At 32.3% G+C, this 19,837-nt stretch overlaps 1 protein-coding gene across 5 annotated transcripts in view; it reads right to left on the bottom strand.

Annotated features, from left to right (window-relative positions):
* Atf7ip (activating transcription factor 7 interacting protein) overlaps window positions 1–19,837 on the bottom strand; it is a 106,277-nt gene that overhangs the window by 44,996 nt on the left and 41,444 nt on the right. For 2 of the 5 annotated variants that reach the window (XM_076854141.1, XM_076854140.1), the window contains exons 2-4: window positions 9,705–11,248; window positions 3,465–3,551; window positions 1,976–2,121 (exon numbers count right to left, since the gene is read on the bottom strand). In XM_076854141.1, coding sequence (XP_076710256.1) covers window positions 1,976–2,121; window positions 3,465–3,551; window positions 9,705–11,241 — 1,770 coding nt within the window. In that variant the 5' untranslated portion in view covers window positions 11,242–11,248. The remainder of the gene's footprint in view (window positions 1–1,975; window positions 2,122–3,464; window positions 3,552–9,704; window positions 11,249–19,837) is intronic. The other 3 variants (XM_076854142.1, XM_076854143.1, XM_076854144.1) reach the window with 2 other exon arrangements.

Raw genomic sequence — 19,837 nt, 5'->3', positions numbered from 1 at the left:
AATACATATTCCTTTGTTACAAAAAGGCAATTCAACAAGCCCAGAACAATGAAAGTACTAATAATAACGTATTAGCTAATTAGAATAAAACATGCTTAACTAAGTTAATGAATAAAATCCGCAAATCAATGCTATCTAATGAAATTCTCTACTTCCATATATATATAAAGTATCTACCTAATGGGGGCATATACTAAAAATAGAAAATTTCTAGAGGATGAAATCTTGAAAATGAAAGTTGAGCATTTTCTTCTCATATCCCATTACCATGCTCAAACCACTTACTGAAAACTAGTTAAAGATCAGTTTAAAAACTGTATAGTCTAGGTCTGGGGATGTAGCTCAATGGTAAAGCACTTAACAGGCATGCACAAAGCCTGAGTTCAATTCTTATTATCTCTTTGGAAAAAAAAAAAAAAGAAAAAAATTCTAGTTGTTACAGATTGATATTTTTGTGATATATACTAGGAATAATAATTCAACATCATATTCTATAAAACTCTGCTAAATGTATTCAAAATTCCCACATTAAATCATTATGGACCCACAACAAAAAGGACACTATGATACCTGAGTTAGCACTATTCTAAAGGAGTAAACTCCCAGTGAACATGTAAGTTTTTAAACTTCTTTCGTGCATCTATCTTTTTTTTAATATTTTATTTGTTCTTTTTATTATTATGTATTTTAATTTGTTATACACAATGGCACAATGCAATTCATTTTATATTACACATATGCAGCACAATTTTTCAACTCACTGATTGTACAATAAATATTTTCACACCATTAGTGTGTTCATACATGTACATAGGGTAATGATGTCTAACTTATTCCACCATCATTCCTATTCTGTCCTTCCCCTCCCTTCCCTTTGCCCTATTTGAAATTCCTCCATTCCTCCCATGCTACCCCTCCATTACCATTATGAGTCAGCATCCTCCTATCAAAAGAAAACATCTGGCCTTTGGTTTTTGAGGATTGGCTTATTTCACTTAGCATTATATTCTCTGACTCCATCCATTTACCTATAAATGCTATGATTTTATTCTCTTTTAATGTTGAGTAATGTTCCATTGTGTATATATACCAAAGTTTCCTTATCCATTCATCTACTGAAGGGTATCTGGGTTGGTTCCACAATGTATCATGCATTTATCTTTAGTATTATTATTATATAGGCCAAAGAAAAAGAAACTGGAGACAAAGATACCACTATCACTTTTCTTTCATTGCCTCTTTCTGGAAAGTGTAGTTATTTGTACTGTATCTTAGAGGAATAACTGTGATAGATATATATATATATATATATGAATATGAGAGAGAGAGAGATCTGGAAAAAATAGTATCATCTGAATTTCATACACCGCTCTACAAAATGCACTTGTTATAAAGGTTTATGAACATATTTTGAAAAATACAGAAAGTACTCAATATTTTCATTATTTCTATCTCTGTCATAACAGATCTAGGGGGAGGTTTCCAAAATCTTTATATATTCCCTTTCCACAGTCCTTCTATAGGTCTCTCCCAATCATTCTTAATATTAATCTTAACATACATGACAAAGATTTTAGTAAGTATAGACCTATAACCACCAAACAAGCATATTATAAAGATTAAAATATTAATACAAAAAACTCTTGTTTCCTTTTCAGTATAAAATTAATTTCAATATGGGAAGAAAAAAGAAAATCTCGAACATTATTCAGTTTTGTTACAAAAGCAAAGAAATGTCATCATATCTACCTTTCATTTTGATAATCACTACCATCTCTTAAAAAAATCATGTGGTCAGTCAGAAGGAATTTTAAAATTATCAAGCAAAATCATAAACTCCATAACCACTTTCTTCAAGTTCTCTGTTTCTATGATAAACTGGATGTATAACTAAAACACACAATGCTATAATGTAAAAAATCTAGAATAAAGACAGTGGTACTTTTTATTCAATATGGTTTATTATTTACAATACCTTTTGAAGCTTCTGGTTAATGTCTCCTTTGGCTGTAATCTTTACTTGAAATTCTGCTTCATATTCTTCTTCAATATATCGACGACGTTTGGACTGTACATTGTCCATGTCCTCTGATTTAGAACGTTTTCTTCTAGAACATTCATCTGAGAACAAAAACACAATGATGGGTCAACTGTTTTTATTACAGAACTAAAGCCTTTTCCATTTGCAGCAAAATACTGTTTTTATCACAATAGCATTCTCAACCAATTATTTTATGAATTGTTTTGAGATCAGAAAAGCAGGTATGTAGCTTCCAGCTTTAAACTTGAAATGAGTTTCACTATGCTAAATAAGAACTTTCTAATGGATAAACTAAACATGGATACTGTAAACACAAAACACTCTTTCCTTGAAATTTTCATATTAATATGGAAAACTACCTAACAACTGTGTCATGAAGAAGGTAGAAGTCATTTTACATTTATTCCCTTTGCTATATTTCATAGTGAAATGAATTCTCTGGAAAAATACAGTATTCATTCTCATGCCAAATTCTATCAACTGCACACAGCTCGAATTATGTAATTTATCCTCTTCAGTAAACATAAGAAAAATTCTTAATCATTGGCCTTAGGAAAATAATATTGTAATAGTTATTTTTAATATATCCTAATGAATTTCAAATATATAAAAATTAATGTCATTATAAAGGTACATTTGTAAAGAACCGATATTAAAGATCTTCACACAGAAAATACCTACTTCAAATACTGTTAACATTCATGATTTCATAAGCAAATTTTGTTGAGTTTATTTTTCAATATCTAAAAAAATGAAAACACTAAAATTCCACCCTTTAAGGCAAATACTCTTATATGATTATCCAAAGCCTCTCCTCCTTACTCTATACCCATAATGAGTGTGCCTATTTTTAAAATACATTTCTGTTCTATAACTTTATATATTATATAGTAACAACTTGCCCAGAGTCATACATGGAGAGCAGCATGGCAGGAAGAATTATAGAACCCAGGTTTCCTGGTATCTAGTTCAGTAATCTTTCTAGAAACCTCATCCCATCACTTCCCTTCCCATGAAGCTTAAGAAAATGAAGACTTAAAAATATACTAATATCATCGAATTATTTAATTATTTAGATTGTCTCAACTTAATCTAAAACAATTTCCCTCAAGACACACAGATACTACCTTAAGTTGTAAGCCTATATCTTTTCTTTTGAAACAATGAATGATACTAACTCAAGTTGTACGCTTAAATCTTTTTTGTGGAACTATTAAAAATGTAAATACTACATTCAAGTATGAAATAATACATTCAAAGATCCTTAAGTTAGTCATCACCAAAATAGATTCACTATGTCTTACTTAAATTACAAAAATTTACAAACATGTCATGGGCAAAAAAATAATATTACATGTTTCTTAAAATCAGAAACAATGAATTATTATTTTTCAAAGTAGTTCAAGTTATTGTACATTCATACTTTTCTCAGAAGGTCTTTCATCTTCTTCATCTATCACTTGCTCTTCTTCCTCAGGTTTGCTGTCCTTTTCATTACTTTCTATTTCTGCTGGAACAAAAGTAGAAAAGAAAATTTTGTTTCTATTGGAATTCATAACAGCCCATTTATATTTTTTATTAACTATTCAGTAAAATTTTGGGAATAAAATTACAACACATACTGATAGAAATAGATGACCAAGTCCACATTCAACTGTTCTACAATACAGAATAAACTCTACCTGAAAAATACAGATTTTAAAACAAGTAAACTTACTCAGTATTTCCCATCACCAATAACATTAATAAAATCTGAAAACTACTGTAAAACATTTAGATTCCTTTGCTACTATTAAAACTAAATAATTTGAGATTTCCCTAAAAATCACAAAAAATATTAGAAACTACTGATAGGTAAAGTCAAAACAACTAATATTTTTACTAGAAAGGTAGAATCATTAAGTTATTTTAATGGTTACAGGATAGTTCATAAACAATGAAATGGAAAGGCTATCCTTATTATAATTTTTTTAAAAACTTTACTGAGAAATGGTACTATTATATTTGATAGCAATGTCAGCAACCAAGCTTGGTGCTTGACATGTATTAGTCATAGCTTCAATATAATCCTATACTATAAGCAATATTTTTGCCATCATACAGGTGAGGAAAGTAATGTTTGGGAAGGTTAAATAATTTTTAAAAGAGGCATATAAAATGTAACAAATAGTGCTATCAAAAAATATTGATAACAATGTTTATAAAATTCTATTGTGTTAACAACAAATAAAATCCAAGAGGTACCAGAAACCACCTTTGGTCAATCTATGTATACTCAACTAACTTAAGTGGGAAATAAAGGAGAAAAATAAATCACTATTTTGGACTTCTTTTCCCCTGACTTTACTGAAGTAGTCCTTTGGTGACTTTAATAAAACATATCATGCTTTATCATATTCTACAACTAAAATTAAATAAGCAATCACAATGTATATAAGCATTGAGTATGACAAAACTTTTTTTCTTCAAAAAATCAGAGTTTTAATCACGACAGTCTTAATGGTAGAAGTCAAGGTTAAAACGTTTAAAAAGACCTTTTAGGTGAAAGTAAACAAAGATGAGGATCATTAATGAACTTATTAAAGCTCAAAAAAATTTTTTCCTCATTAAAGCAGGGTCTCACTAAAGGTAATACTGTACATAAATACCACTAAAACTATTTTTAAACTTTAATGAGTAGTAAAAAATTGATTTTTCCCTTTACTTCCCTTTGTTTATTATAAATTTTTAGGATCTCTTCTCTCAACTCATTTCAGTGAAATAAAATTTGTTTTTTGCATTCTTGTAGATGGATTACAAACCCATTACAACACATTTTTCTCTTATATTTTTCCAAATCTTCCTGATTTTTAATTCTAAGGGCTGGTAATTTCTCCTAAGCTTTCTAGGCACTAGAGTTTTCAAAGACACAAAGTAATTGAGATAAAAGGTTTAATTACATAGTCTTCATTTGGCAAATCTTCACATCACCAAAGGCACAAAATTAGCTATGGCTCCAACCAATTAGGATAACTAGAAGCTAGAGAATCTAGAACACAGAATTAAACTGGCATTGTTTGGTCTTCCTCTTTTATGTATACATTAGCGCTCTCTCCTCTTATATATGTAAGTTTTAAATTGAGATTCTTTTACTTTACTCAAAAATCTCCTCCTATCATCCAATTCCCTTTCTCCAGATATGCCCATAAGATATTACCAGAAACATTCGATGGCGTTTCAGAATAGATTAATAGGATTAAACTTTATGCTAGAATTATGTGTCAAAGAAAGGACTTGGGTGAGAAAAATGGTATTAACAGATTTGGTGGGGGAGGGGGCAGGAATGAGGATTGAACCCAGGGGCAATCTGCCATTGAGCACAGTCTTTTTGAGACAATCTCATTATGAGGATGGTCTTCAACTTGTGATCCTCCTGCCTCATCTTCCCCAAGATGTTGGGATCACAAGACATGCACAACTATGCCAGGCCAACAGATTTTTAAAAGAAGGGTAAGGCTCATCTTTCATTTAACAGTTTTGTCCACAAGGTGAGAACTGGAAGTGGCCTTTTTTCAAACATTTTAATAATCAAAGGCCCTTGTATAAAATTTTATACCCAATTGCAACAGTTTCCTAGAGCTTCTAAAACTCATCCAAATATAGTATTTAAGTTAAGAAAGTATTTTTAGAACTTGTCCTATGGACATGTTTCTCTTATAATTTTTCCGGTTTGCTTCAGTAAAGCCTCATCATGAGTGGGAAAGTTCTCTTAGTTGCATGTTCCATGAACATAGCTCTATAATCTTTTTAACCATACTAGACAGTAAGGTTATTATAGGAAGGGACCAGATCTTGTGATTTTGGTAACAGTAAATACTCTGACAAAGAGCTAAGATAAACTGAATGTTAAATACTTATCTGATAACTATTATCTTTAGTAAGATTTCAGTAAATTAAGATGAAAAAAAGTATGTTAGGAATTAAGGTATAGAATTTACATCAGAATTATATTTTATAGAACCTCATTTCAAGGAAACAATGGATAAAACTATTGCCTTTGATCAGAGGTCTACAAATTATTTTTGTAAATGGCCAAAAAAATATTTTCAGTCTTGGGGTCACTTGGACTCTGATACAACTACTTACTTTACAGGAATCATCAATAAAAAATACACAATACATAAACAGCCCTGGCCATGTTCCAGTAAAACTTAACTTAAAAAACACATGGGACCTATAGGCCACACTTCTAGAATACTAAAATCTCTTTTAAATTTTCTTCCTATAACAGTTGTTCTTGCTTGGTCTCTTTTGCTGGTTCTCCCTAATCTCTAGACACTGAAATGTCAAAAGCTCAGTTTTTACATCTGCTCTCTTCTCCATTTATAATCACTCTGAGATTATATAATCTTATCACTCAACTCCAACTAATGTCCAGAAGCTATTCTACTCCTAAATTTCTCTAAATTTTCTTCCCAAACCCCCTTTCATCATTTCCCTTAATACAGAAAACTTCCAGTTGTAATTTATGCACCACTGTATATGACTACAAGGCTTCACAAAGAAATGCTGATTACATAATAAATAGCTAAATATAAATGGAGTTGAGACAAAAAGAATTTAAGCTTAATACAACAGTGACAACAAATTATTAGTAAATTTTAACTGGCTAAATCATGCCAATTCTATCATTACTAACCTAAAGCAAAAAGAGAAGGAAACTCCAAATTCTATTCATTTTGTGTTCATCTACCTTTTTTTTTTTTTAATTCTTTGGTATTCATAGTTTATTTAGTTTATCTTAAAGATCAAATGAAAAGGGAAGGGGGAAAAGAAAGGGAGTGGAGAAATGCTATCTTCCTATTTCTCCACAAGAAATAAAAGGATCAAAAAGAGGTGAGTGAGATGAACACAGTAGCCCAAAAGCTTAGGAGAGTCTGAAGTTTGAAGGGCCATCATTAAGAGGCCATCCAAGAATAAAAAGGAAAGACAAAGAAAAATGTCCTTGGAGTTAACAATATAAGTATCAACGTCACTTCCCTGGGAACTAGGAAGAGGCCCAGCAAGACAGAAATCAAAAACTTTTCCAGAGAGAGAAATCTTTATTTTGCTAGTGGTCTTAAACAGACTACGATTTTAATGATTTAATGACAGCTATTGAATAGCAATTCAACAATTCAACAGTATCTCCAGACCTATTTAGGTACACCTAAATATGTTGTTAGTTTTCTCTTATTTTTGTAAAATCAAAATAGCTCTTCTATTTGCTTTCTAACATCTTTCACTATTTTTCGATGCTGGTCACACACATTATAACTGCTGCATTTACAACAAACTTGCTAAACAAGTGCCTAAAAATGACAGGTTTGTATTGTTTTCCTATTAGTATACCACACAAACGTCAGTAGCTGGAAAGGGAACTGAAGTCAGACTTTGGTACCTCAGTTTATCATTTTGTATTTTGATGACATTAAAAATTAGTCAAAAACAAAGAAATTGATGCAAGTAACGCCTCAGCGGGTACACAACAACATGACATGTAGGACAGTCTGCTGCCATACAAAGAGTGTAGTTTAAGAACCAATGAAAAAACTGCTTAAACTCACAATAAACAAAATCAGAGAGGGTAGGGGAAGACACAAAATTAAAGTTCAGTTACTAGCTAAGAAATGAAATCTGCCATTAAAACATACCCAACTAAAAGCATAGAATCAGATTACACTCTAAAGGCAAATAACAAAAAAATAAACCCAACACTGAAATTTTCAAGTATGCAATGTGATGGCTTATTTTTCATTCTTTGAATTTAACAGCACTATATGGATGGTCTCCAACATCAAGATTTTGACATAGATAAAATGTACAGACTCATTAAATTACAAGCTATAATTGCTGATTTTTTTTCTTTACAAAGACTACCATAATGCTTTCTGAAAGACTTGTCCCAGTGTGGTATTTCGTATAAATACCTACTGAATGGATTAATAAATTTCACCACACTATTGCCTATTATCTTTCCAAAATATAAATTATGCTTGAAACTCTTCAAGAGCCCCTCTATTGCCATCATAATGCTTTTAGCATTTTAACCAAGGTCCCCCATGATAAGCTTCTCTGACATTATCAATTATTCATTTACTTTACAAATATTTACTGAGCACTAATGTTGTACCAGGCAACATTATAGCCTGATGTTGGTGGCTCAGAGCAGGGGTGATAACAATTATGGGCTGGACTTCAGACCCATTCCAAAGACAGTACCAACAGGATTTCCTAATGGATTGTATCTGAGATACGGGAAAGGAAAAAAAAAATGGTTCCAAATTTTCTCGTCTGAATAAGAAGATGATACTGCTATTACAAGGAGTAAAACCTATGGTATGCATACAACAAAAGGCAAGGCTTCCTTGAACTCATCTGTGCACTCATAAAGTTACCCTCCTCTACCCTCTCAGAAAACCAATTTAACATTATCACTGTATTTACAGCCTTGGTCTGTGATTTAATTCTTATCTGCATCTTAGGGGTATCTTTAAATCCTTAGAACCAAGAAGAGCCTACCTAACCTCTCTACATAAGTTCTTTGGAAATGAAGTCATCTTATAATGACCAAAAAAAAAAAAAAAAAAAAAAATCTCTACCTCCAAAACCTAAAATGATATATTTTTCCTCTTTGTCTACTAGTCTCACCTCCCTGTTTTCACTTTAAACAAAGGTTTTCTAGCTGACATTCTGTTTTATTGAGCAAGATTCCTCCTGAGATCTCTAAGAGAATGTCATACTATAGGAACAGAAAGGTATTCATGGTAGTCTGAGAGAGATTAATGTTTTATATAGGAATAATGCTTCCAAGAGTTTGATCACAAAAGCAATTAGCCTTAAAAAAAAAAAAAAAAGAAGAAGAAGAAGAAGGAGGAGGAGGAGGAGGAGGAGGAGGAGGAGGAGAAGGAGGAGGAGGTGGTTTTACCAGATGGAAAATGTAGGTCTTGATCAAATCATGAAGTTTCTATCATTTTTGATAAGTAATTTGGAATTAAGCTAAAAGTAACAGGAACCTCATGAAAGGGAAGGAGATCATTCAGAAGATAAAAGGAAGAGAGTAGCTTGGGTAGAATCAAGAGGGCTGAGGAAACAAATGAGTAAAAAGTCTTTATTGAATGGATAATCGAGTTTCAAGGGTTTTGGCTTCGAACAATGGTAATACTGTTGCCTGGTCAAAAATATATATATATATTTAAAAATAAGATTTTATTGGGAAGAGTAATTGAAAACATGATGTTACAATTGAAGGAAATAAACTAGTAGGCTGTTAGATTGTAATTTGTTCATTAAGTGATACCCAGAAACAACTGCTAGGACTTTGATCAATTACGTACTGATTTAGATTTTCAAAGTGGTATATTGGTCCATCTTATCTCTGTTCCTAGACTAGAAGTCACTTGTGAACAGGCTATATTTTCTACCTATCTATACCCTTTTCCAGAATTTACCATGATGTTGCTCACAGAGAGAGCATTTCATAATTATGAATTCTGTAAAGAATACATTAAGAGATCCTTCTATAGAGTCACCACCATTCTCAACGTCCTCTGAAACTAATATAAACTTAAAACTTTACCAGAATGTTTATCAAACAGTTGCAAAAGCTAATAAAAATCTTTTAAAATTTATATAATCTGCTAACCTGGCGAGCGTGTCTCATTTTGCGATATAACTTCAGACTCCTCTTTTTCACATGGAATATCCTCTTCATCAGAGAGAACCAAAAAGGCTTCTTTTGGTAAACTCTCACTACTTTCTTGTTTAGATGGAGATCCAAAAGAACCTTCCATTTTCTCCTCCAAATCTGGATTCGTCTCATCATTTGAAAGGAGAGAAGTTTTAGAAAAGCAAGTAAGTTCATCCTCAGCAGGAGCAAGTTTTTCCAAAATAGGGATGATTTCATCTGTCTCCATAGAATCTGCACTTTCTAAGATATTCTCATTTTTGTCATCTTTTTTAACATTTTCATGAATGCTTTCTACAAGGTCTGTAGAATTTTCATCTTCATTCTTTTCACCATGGTCAATTTCCATACTGCTGGATATAGCCTCTTCTCCTAAAGCAAGCTCTGTAATAGGATCTTCCTCTACCTTCTTTTCATTTTCATGAAGTAGATCTGAACAAATAATTGTATTATCTGTTTCTGCAGCTTCTTCACTGCCACCAATATTACTATCACTTTTTTTTTCCTGATCAAATGAATCTTTACACTGAACTTGATCTAACTTTTCATCATCATCTTTTTTTTCAAGAAAATCATCATCTTTTTTGCTACTCTGCCCTGTACTGTCAGTTTCAGTAATTGGTTCACAAACTGGTACAGAACTTGGTTCAAAGGTGGCTTCAAAGGTTGATTCAGAAGTCAGTTCAGAGGCCAATTCACCAGAGGCCAGTTTACCAGAGGCCAGATCACCAGAAACCAGATCATCAGAGGCCAATTCACTACAAGCAGGATCACCAGAAGATAGTTCACCAGGAGCTAGATCACCAGAGGCTGAATTATCAGAAGCAGGATCACCAGAACCTATTTCACCAGAGGCAGTTTCATCAGAAACTGGTTCACCAGAAACTGGCTCACCAGAAATCACTTGAGTAGAAACCGGTTCACCAGAAGTGGAATCACCAGAGCTAAGATCACCAGAGACAGGCTCCCTAGAGGAGGAATCAGCAGAGGAGGGATCAGCAGAGGAGAGATCAGCAGAGGAGGGATCAACAGATGGATCACCAGAGGCAGGATCTATAGAGGCTAGTTCTTCAGAGTCTGGATCTACAGTGGCTGGATCACCAGAAGCTGTTTCAGTGGTCAGTTTAGAGGCTGATTCAGGAGTTATATTCTTAGGAGACAAAGGTTCACAACTTAAATTATCATCCTGCTTGTTTTTTACATTAACATTTAGGATACAGGACATTTCTTTCCATTCTGTTTTACTTTCTTCAGGATCAAAACAAATCTCTTCAATACCATTCACTTCCTCCTTATCTTTAATATAATCTATATTTTCCAAAGGTGAGGTTGGGTCCAAATCTCCATTTTCATGGTTGCCATTTAACAGCTTGACATCAGTTTTTAACAGTTCTTTTTTGACTTTGTACACAGCTTCAAGTTGTTGACGATCACTCACTCTCATTGTTTTTCGAGCTTTGAAGACTTTTTTCTGAGGTTCTTCTATACTATCCATTTTGAATCTTTAAAAAAAAAAAGAAAAAGAAACGAGTTTAATAATTTAAACAGAAGTCACCTAATTATTGACTTACTACAAACTGATAGTACAAATTGATAAATGAATAAAAGCTTACATCATATGATTTTGAAATAACCAAAAAATTAATCCTTGCTGTGTACTGATTTTCATATTTACTAGATTTACGTAATACAAAAGTGACAATGTACTACTGGGTGCAGTGGCGCACCCCTGTAATACTAATACCAGGGACTTGGGGGGCTGAGGCCCTAAGCAAGGAGTCCCTGTATCAAAACAAAATATAAAAGGGCTGGGGGTATGGATCAGTGGTTAAGCCACCCTGAGGGGGTTCAATCCCTGGTACCCCCCAAAAAGAGTGACAATGTGAACAGTTCATACTAGAACATTAATTTACTAGGAAAAAAACAGAAATAAAAAGACCAGTTTTCATTCTCCACGTGAGATGTATAGAACCTAAACGAGATACAGGAGAATAAAAAAGCAGATGAAGAAAATTAGAAAAAAAAAAGTGTAAAAATGAAAACAGAAGGGGATGGAAAAGACATAAAGGAAAAATTAAAGAACATATAAGGAAAGATTATATGTGAATCAAGTCTAACTATAAATTAACAGAAGTTTTTAATGTTAACAAGGCATTTACCATCAAAAAAGACATTGTCAATTAAAAATTTTAAATATTTTTTAAAAAGAAAGTGAAGACAATTCACACAATGGGAGAAAACATTTGCAAATTCTATATTGATAAGAGACATATATAAAATGTATATATGTGTGTATGTATGTATGTATCCACACACCCATATCCACAAACTAAATAGACCAATTTAAAAACAAAGGTCTTGAATAGACTTGTCTACAAAATAGCTCAGTAAATGAATACTCTATAAGAAATAAACATGAAAAAGATGCTGAACACCATATGTCATCAGGAAAATGCAAATCAAAACCACAATGAGATAACACATACCAGGATAGCTGTAACAAAATTCTGAATTCTGGAAAGGATGTAGAAAAATTTGAACCTTTAAACAATACTGGTGGGACTGTAAAATGGTGCAGCTGCTTTGAAAAACAGGCAGTTCCTCACCATGATAAACACAGAGTTGCCATATGACTCTGCAGTTCTTACTCCTAGGAATACACCCAAAAGAAACAAAAAGATTAAGTCCATACAAAAACTTACCCACAAATGCTTATAGCAAGTAGCATTACCCATAATAACCCAAAATTGAGAAACCTAAATATCCAGAAACCAATGAATAGATAAATAAAAATGTAGTATGTCCATACAATGGAAAATTATGCAGTCTTACAAGGAAAAAAAAATGATGACATATGCTACAACACAGATTAATCTTGAAAATACATTGAGAGAAAGAAATCAGTCACAAAGGACTACATACTAAATGACTTCAGTTATATGATTTGAACAGAATAGGCAAATCTATAGAGATGGGAAGTAAATCAGTGATTGCCTAGGGCAGAGGGTTTGGGAAGAAATGGTAGCTGCTAAAAGGTATAGGATTTCCGTATGGAGTAATGAAGATGTTCTAACACTGACTGAGGTCATGCTATATAACTCTGTGAACATGCTATAAAAACAGTAAACTGTATATTTTTATGGGTGAACTGTATGTATGTATGTGATTATAACAGAAAAGTTGTTAGCAAAAAAGGTTGGGTTTGTGTGTATTTATTTGTGTGTGTGTGTTGTATTTTACCTTGGCTAATATTTCTGTTTTACATCTGCTTTCTAGTTTCATTTGTTATTCCTCTTTTACTTTTTTGAGCAGGTTTAATTTACCACCTTTTTACTTGAGGTTCAAGTTTAATCACTTTTTAATCTTTTCTCATTTATAATGTATATGCAGATACTATAAATTTCTAAGAGCTGATTTAGTTGCAGCTCACATTTTGATGTCATACTTCCATTATTACTCTATTAAAAAAATACCACTATGGTATCTTTTTAAATCTAGGAGTTACTCAGCAGGGTTTCTTAAAAATGCATTTCTTAAAACAATAATACCTTACTACTAAGTGAAGCTCATTTAAAAAAAAAATTCTAGATTGATTTCACACCCAAATATCAAGTAATACTGATCAAGAGCAAGTCATAAGCATTTGCTTCAGTTCACACCCACCAAGGTGCGCAACAGATGAACGTCTGGTACCAGATTCTTATTGCTTGAATTGTGCAAACACATACACACACCCAGAGTCCTAAACCCCGATACCCGAGAATGTGATTTAATCTGGATAATGTTTTTAACCAAAGTAATTAAGTTAAAATAAGGTTATAGCATGAGCCTATCTAATAGACTTCAGAGACTGCCTTGACTTAATTCACAGTAACACACACACACACACACATTTTTTCAAGAATGAAATGTACAGAAAGCAGAACAAATCCTTGCTTAGTATCTTCAGAGGGAGCATGGCCCTGACAACACCTTGATTTTAAACTTCTAACTTAGAGAATTGTGGGACAACAAATTTTCTGTTTAAGGAGAAAAACAAGAGTTTGTGTGTTTGCAGAGCACTTCACCACATAAACAGAATAGTTGAAGAAAATAAACAAAAAAATCATTTCAAAATATTCATTTGACAAAAACAAGACACTGACTCAAAATTTTCAAGAAATTAAGAAAACACTCAAATTTGATAAAGGTTGTCTATACAAACATTATAGATATTATATTAATGGTGAAATAAGAATTAAGACAAAGATGTTGTTATCACCATTTTTCTGTTAACACATGCCAATACAAATAAAAGAGGGTAGAGATATGATCCTGGAAAGGAAAAAAGTTATCAATCAATAGGGGATGTGTGGCTGAAGCCAGAGGTTCTTAAGTTTAAGGCTATCTTAGACAACTTATCAAAATCCTGTCTCAAAATAAAACTTTTTTTTTTTTAAAGAGAGAGAGAGAGAGAGAGAGAGAGAGAGAATTTTATTTATTTTTTTAGTTTTCGGGGGACACAACATCTTTGTTTGTATGTGGTGCTGAGGGTCGAACCAGGGCCGCACGCATGCCAGGAAAGCGCAGTACCGCTTGAGCCACATCTCCAGCCCTCAAAATAAAACTTTAAAGAAGGGCTGGGGATGAAGCACAATGCTAAAGCACTTGTCTACCATGCATGAGGCCTTGACTTAATTCACAATAACACACACAAACACACACACACACACACACACAAACATTTTTTTCAAGAATGAAATGTACAGAAGGCAAAAATGCTTTCACATTGGTTATCTTTCACCATTATCTGCAGGAACGACTTGCTTTGGTCGGAGAGGGGATATATATATTTCATTCATTATGTATTTATTTATTTGTACTGGGGATTAGAGAGAGGGGCTTTTACCACTGAGTTACATCCTCAGCCCTTTTTTGTATTTTATTTAGAAACAAGGTCTCACTGACTTGTTTAGGCTGGCTTTGAACTCACAATCCTCCTGTCTTAGATGCCCAAGCCACTGGGATTAACAGGCCTGCCTCACTGTACTTGGCCTTGGCCTGAGAAAAAGGAAAGAAAAAAGAAAAAGCAGTCTCTGAAATCTAGAAACCTAACTGATGCTACTCACAGTTAGGCCTCAATGTCATTAAACATCAATCTGATGCTTTTAGCTAAGCCATTCTGGTTTATTACTGAACAATAAAAACACCTTAAAAAACCTGCAAGACAGACAAGACCACTATGTATCCCACAGAATACCAAATAACCCCTTCTCTCACTATATGAGTGACGGCTACTTCTTTGCCAATTATAGCTTCAGACTCAGTATAAACAGTATACTCCTTCACAGCTAAGATTTATTGAGATTTACTTCCCAACATTACCCAATCCAAAGTGAGGCTCTATAAATTTTTTTTCCTTAAATTCTCCCCCAAATAGCCTAACATATACTGTAACCAAATCCTGTAATAATTTCTTTCCCCCCCACCATCCTGATGTACCTTACAGATTCCCTATGTAAGCACTCTTCCCTCCCTACAATAAATAATAATCCTTAACTTGTTCAATAACAAGTGTATTCCTTGTGGTCTTTGGTAAAAGTATAAAACAAGAAGGCTGGCCTATTTTCTGGAGGAATCTGACACTTTAACATAACACTTTCTAGGTTGTGGTATATATTCTGCATTTATTCTCTCAGTTTAAGTCAATAACGCAAAACATAATTTTTAGTCTTCCTAGCCTGTTAATTTAAATTATAGAACAGATTTAAGTTATTTGGAAAAATTGTTAAATTAAACAGACACCTTAATGCGAAATTATCACAGGCATTATTTTAGGTCTTAGAATTTAAACTTCAAGGTTTTTCCTTCCCCATCCATTCCAAAGTCATGTAAATCACAAAATTTCCTGGAAAGAAGTTACAATATGACTTTTGTAATCAACTTTCCTTGCTAACTCCAAAGATATAAAATAATTAAATATATAATGTAAGTTGCATGGTTACCCTTTAAATATTTTCAAATACTGAGAAGCTCATAATGTCCACATTCTTCAAATGTTATATGGCTAGCTACAATTATCCTGAGTTTCACTAAAGGTAAAGAATCCTTTTAAAAAATGTTCTTTGTAACTTTTAGTAACCCAATTAAGAAAATGAAATCTACATAGATTCATGGATTTAAATCTCAGTTCAGTATTTATGATGTGACACTGAGCAAGTTATCTATAATTTCAATTTCTTAGTTTTAGTTATATTAAAAAGGAAATAATGTCAATACCTGCCAAAGAGGCTTCAGTGAGGGCTGAGATTAAACTAGTTATCACTAAAATTAATTAACTAGCACTAATTAATAATAAACACTGGCACTTAGAGTAGTAAGCACTCAATAATTATTATCATCATTGTCTATGAATATTCAGGATAATGTTTTAAGGCATACACTTTTAGAGTCTGAGGCAAATTTTTCCTAAGTATTTCTGGCATTTTTATTTATTAGAAAAATCCATCATATAAGCCTAGTATTTAATATTAAATTGCCATGACCAAATAACATCTAATAAAAATAGTTCTAATCTAAGACAAGTTGATTGTATCAAAAAACTGCCATTAAACTCATCAATAATAAAATGTAATAGAATAACTACCATCCATACCCACAAGAGAGCACACTATAGCTATTTACCACGTCTTTTATGAATTCTAAATATAATTTAAAAATAGACAAAGCAATAAGTAACATAAGCAACCAGTTCAAACCAGTTCAGTCATATCTGCACAAACCAATCAGTAGTCTGCTTTTAGAAATCTATTTTGCATAAGCACTGCACATTTAAGAAAGACACACATTAAAGAAGGATATGTTACTAGCAAACAAGTCTCCCTAGTTTATTACCAGAACATTTCTGATGATCATTTTAAATACTGTCATCTGGATGTAAGATGTCATTCATAAAATTATTTTGCAGAATAAATGCTACATTTAAGGTGGCAACACTAACTCATGAAGCTTTCATATGGATGTAGCTTGTTTCCACAGGAAAAACAGATGTAAGAGTAGAAAATACCTGCCATATCTAGAAATAACTGCAAGACAAAATGAACTAGTTTCTCCTGGAAGTACTTTTTTCATGAAAGAAGTCCAAACAAATATTTTTAATTCCCTATTCTGTATATTTGGATTCAAGAACTTTGGGGAAATACTAACAGTAATAAATCCCTTTCTACAAAAAAATAAAAATAATATATAAATATAACCAGAGAAGGATGTGTTACCTACAAATATGTCTTTATGGCTTACATATTTTTCTTCAATTTTTGGTAAACTATTTTTAAGGAAATCCAATGAGCCTCTTCTGTAAGTGAAAAAATTATTTGCTTCTCTGTTTCATCCCCTTTCACCCACTCCTTTCATTCTTTCCAGCAAATAGATCATAGCTATGAAATAACAAAGGGAAGCTGTTTTGTCTTAGCCTACAATCTGCCTGCTGAAAAAGCTCAAGAATTTAAGTGGCTGTTCAAGAGAAGCTGATGGATTCATCCAATCAGCATCCAGCATTCTGATTCCTACCCAGCAACAGGAGACTGACAATAAAATCAGGGAAACATAGTTTAAAAAGATCTGGATCTTCTTTGTCTGAAATAAGTAATCTAGAACATAGCTTGCATAATATCCTAAATCCATATTATATGCATTAAGCATATAAATAAGTAAATAAGATTTATTTCTTTTATGATAATTTATCTTGCTTTAATAAATGTCCATGAATGATTCTAGAAAATTTTCTGAGGAATGAGTTTCATATGGATAATAGAAAAGAGTATACTTTCTACACAATGAGTTAGAATCTGCAAAAATCAAATGTAAATTTCCAAGAATTCGTAGATCTTATATGGATAAACATAACTAAAACTGACAAATTTTAAAAGCAAATAACAAGATTATTTTCATACCACCTGCCATTATTATCATATATTTCTGATTCCAAAATATTTCTGCATCAAAAGGATTACTGTGGAGAGTACGGTAAAATGTTCTGATGTCTACTGCACTAAACTGATTCAGTTTAATTCATGAGATTAAAACATCTGGTTCTTGCTGAAAGGTTTTAAGTGATAATATAATTACTATATCCTTTTCTCCTTAACAGCTTTTCACAGCTAGTTACAAAAAGGTAATATGAGCTTTCCTTTTGAAGCAATAACATGTGTAGATTACAAAGTAAATATTCACAGAAACTGAAAGGAATTTTTTCTTATATTACATCAATTTACAGCTTTTAAATACAACATTATGAAATATAGAAAATCTGTGGTCAGAATAAATTTTTTTTCTCAAATTCACTACACATTAGATTTTTCTGAATAAACAACTTTTAAAAATAAACAACTTTTTAAAAAGTTTCCCTTTCCTTGCAGATGAATCTTGTAATTTTTCAAACATACTCAAAAGGGAGCTTGCTGCAGCCATACTCTTAGTTTATATAATCTCCCCATAGGAAAGTAAATCAACAGCTGCTTCAATGCTCCATTCCTGTGAGAGAACTGAAATTCACTGTCTGATTGGCTCAAAGCCACAGATGTCTAATACCAATCAGACAGCAGTATCACAAACCTTGCCCAGAAACAAGGGAAACAGATGAGGGCAAATGACCTATCAAAAATCCAATGGGTGTGAAAATATAGATGAATAATGAAATTGAAACGTATTAGTACTGTAAACCCAGATGCTTTGAGTAAGAAGTCTTTGGTATTTTCTTTTTAATTAAATAGAGTTTGTACTGGTCCCCTCTCCCCCCACAAAAAAGGCCTTCAGAAAGTACCAACATTACTGGGTCAAATCTCATATACACACAAGCATGATATAAATAAAATTTAAGGAAAAACTTAGAAAATATGAATAAAACGATTTAAGTCAATATATCACTTTTATCTTCAAAAGCACTTCAGTTATATTCATGCTGTTAAATGACATTAGTATAACTTTTTTTCTGAATGGGATGCTGAAAATAATTATTATTCAAATTTGGTTTTGTTAAATGGCTTAACTAAATATGATTCAACAAGCCTCATGATCACTTCCTCTTAAAATAACTGAGAAAAAGCCTTCATCCATGATTCCTAATCTCTTAATAAATGCCAAGTATTCCTGGACTCTTTAAAAATCCCAATTCTTAGTTGAGAACTCTTCTGATTTTATTTTGCACTGCTAAATTTTGCTTGAGAATTAGCAATACTACTGAAAAAGAATCATAATCAGTGTGTTGTATAATAAATAATAATAATCTGCTTTACTTTTATTGCCCATTAATTAGAATGGTCAACCTAACAATGCAATGGTTCACCCACTACGACCTTACCCACTCCAATTTAGTATATATACACACCTTTAAATTTTATTTTAAACACTAAGTATCTTGTCATTTTTGTTTAAAATTAATTATTTTTCTAAAGTAATTAAAACATAGTACTACTTTCACTATTTCTGTTAAAAATCCCACAAAATTTTTTCATCATGTACCCTTTTTAACACTACCAGATAGCATGCTCCTCCTTCCTCATCCTTTTCTCCCAAACACAAAGGAGACTCTTGAATTTGGTGTTTATTATTCCTAAGCCTGCCTTATACTTTTTCTATCTAATAAATTCCTCCTTTAATTAAACTACATATCTTGAAAGGAGAAAAAAGAAACTGATGCTTATCAAAGGACAATTATATGTCACACACTATACTAAGGCTTTTTCTCAGTTATTAAAGCGACAATTTCTAAAAGCTGAATTTCACAAATTATCAATAACCATACTGCTTGGTTAGGCCTATCTATAAAGTAGATCATCATCAGTATTACCAACAGCCTTCCAAAACATGTCATTTTTAAAATTACCTGATGCTAAATTCAATATGGCAATTAATAGCAGAATTCACTCAACAAACTAGTAATAAAAGGAAAATTACTCAACCTGATAAAAGGCACCAGAAGAAAAAAAAAAACTCACAGCCATGATACATAATAGTAAAAGACTGAAAACTTTTACTCTAGGATCAGGAACAAGAAAAGCTTCCTCAAACATAAAACTGAAGAAGTTAGACCAGATACTTGGAAAGGTCCATTC

Source organism: Callospermophilus lateralis, chromosome 4 (genome assembly GCF_048772815.1).
Source record: "Callospermophilus lateralis isolate mCalLat2 chromosome 4, mCalLat2.hap1, whole genome shotgun sequence".
NCBI lineage: Eukaryota > Metazoa > Chordata > Mammalia > Rodentia > Sciuridae > Callospermophilus > Callospermophilus lateralis.
Note: the sequence above shows the minus strand (reverse complement) of the source record. Positions and strands in the feature narration are given on the sequence as shown.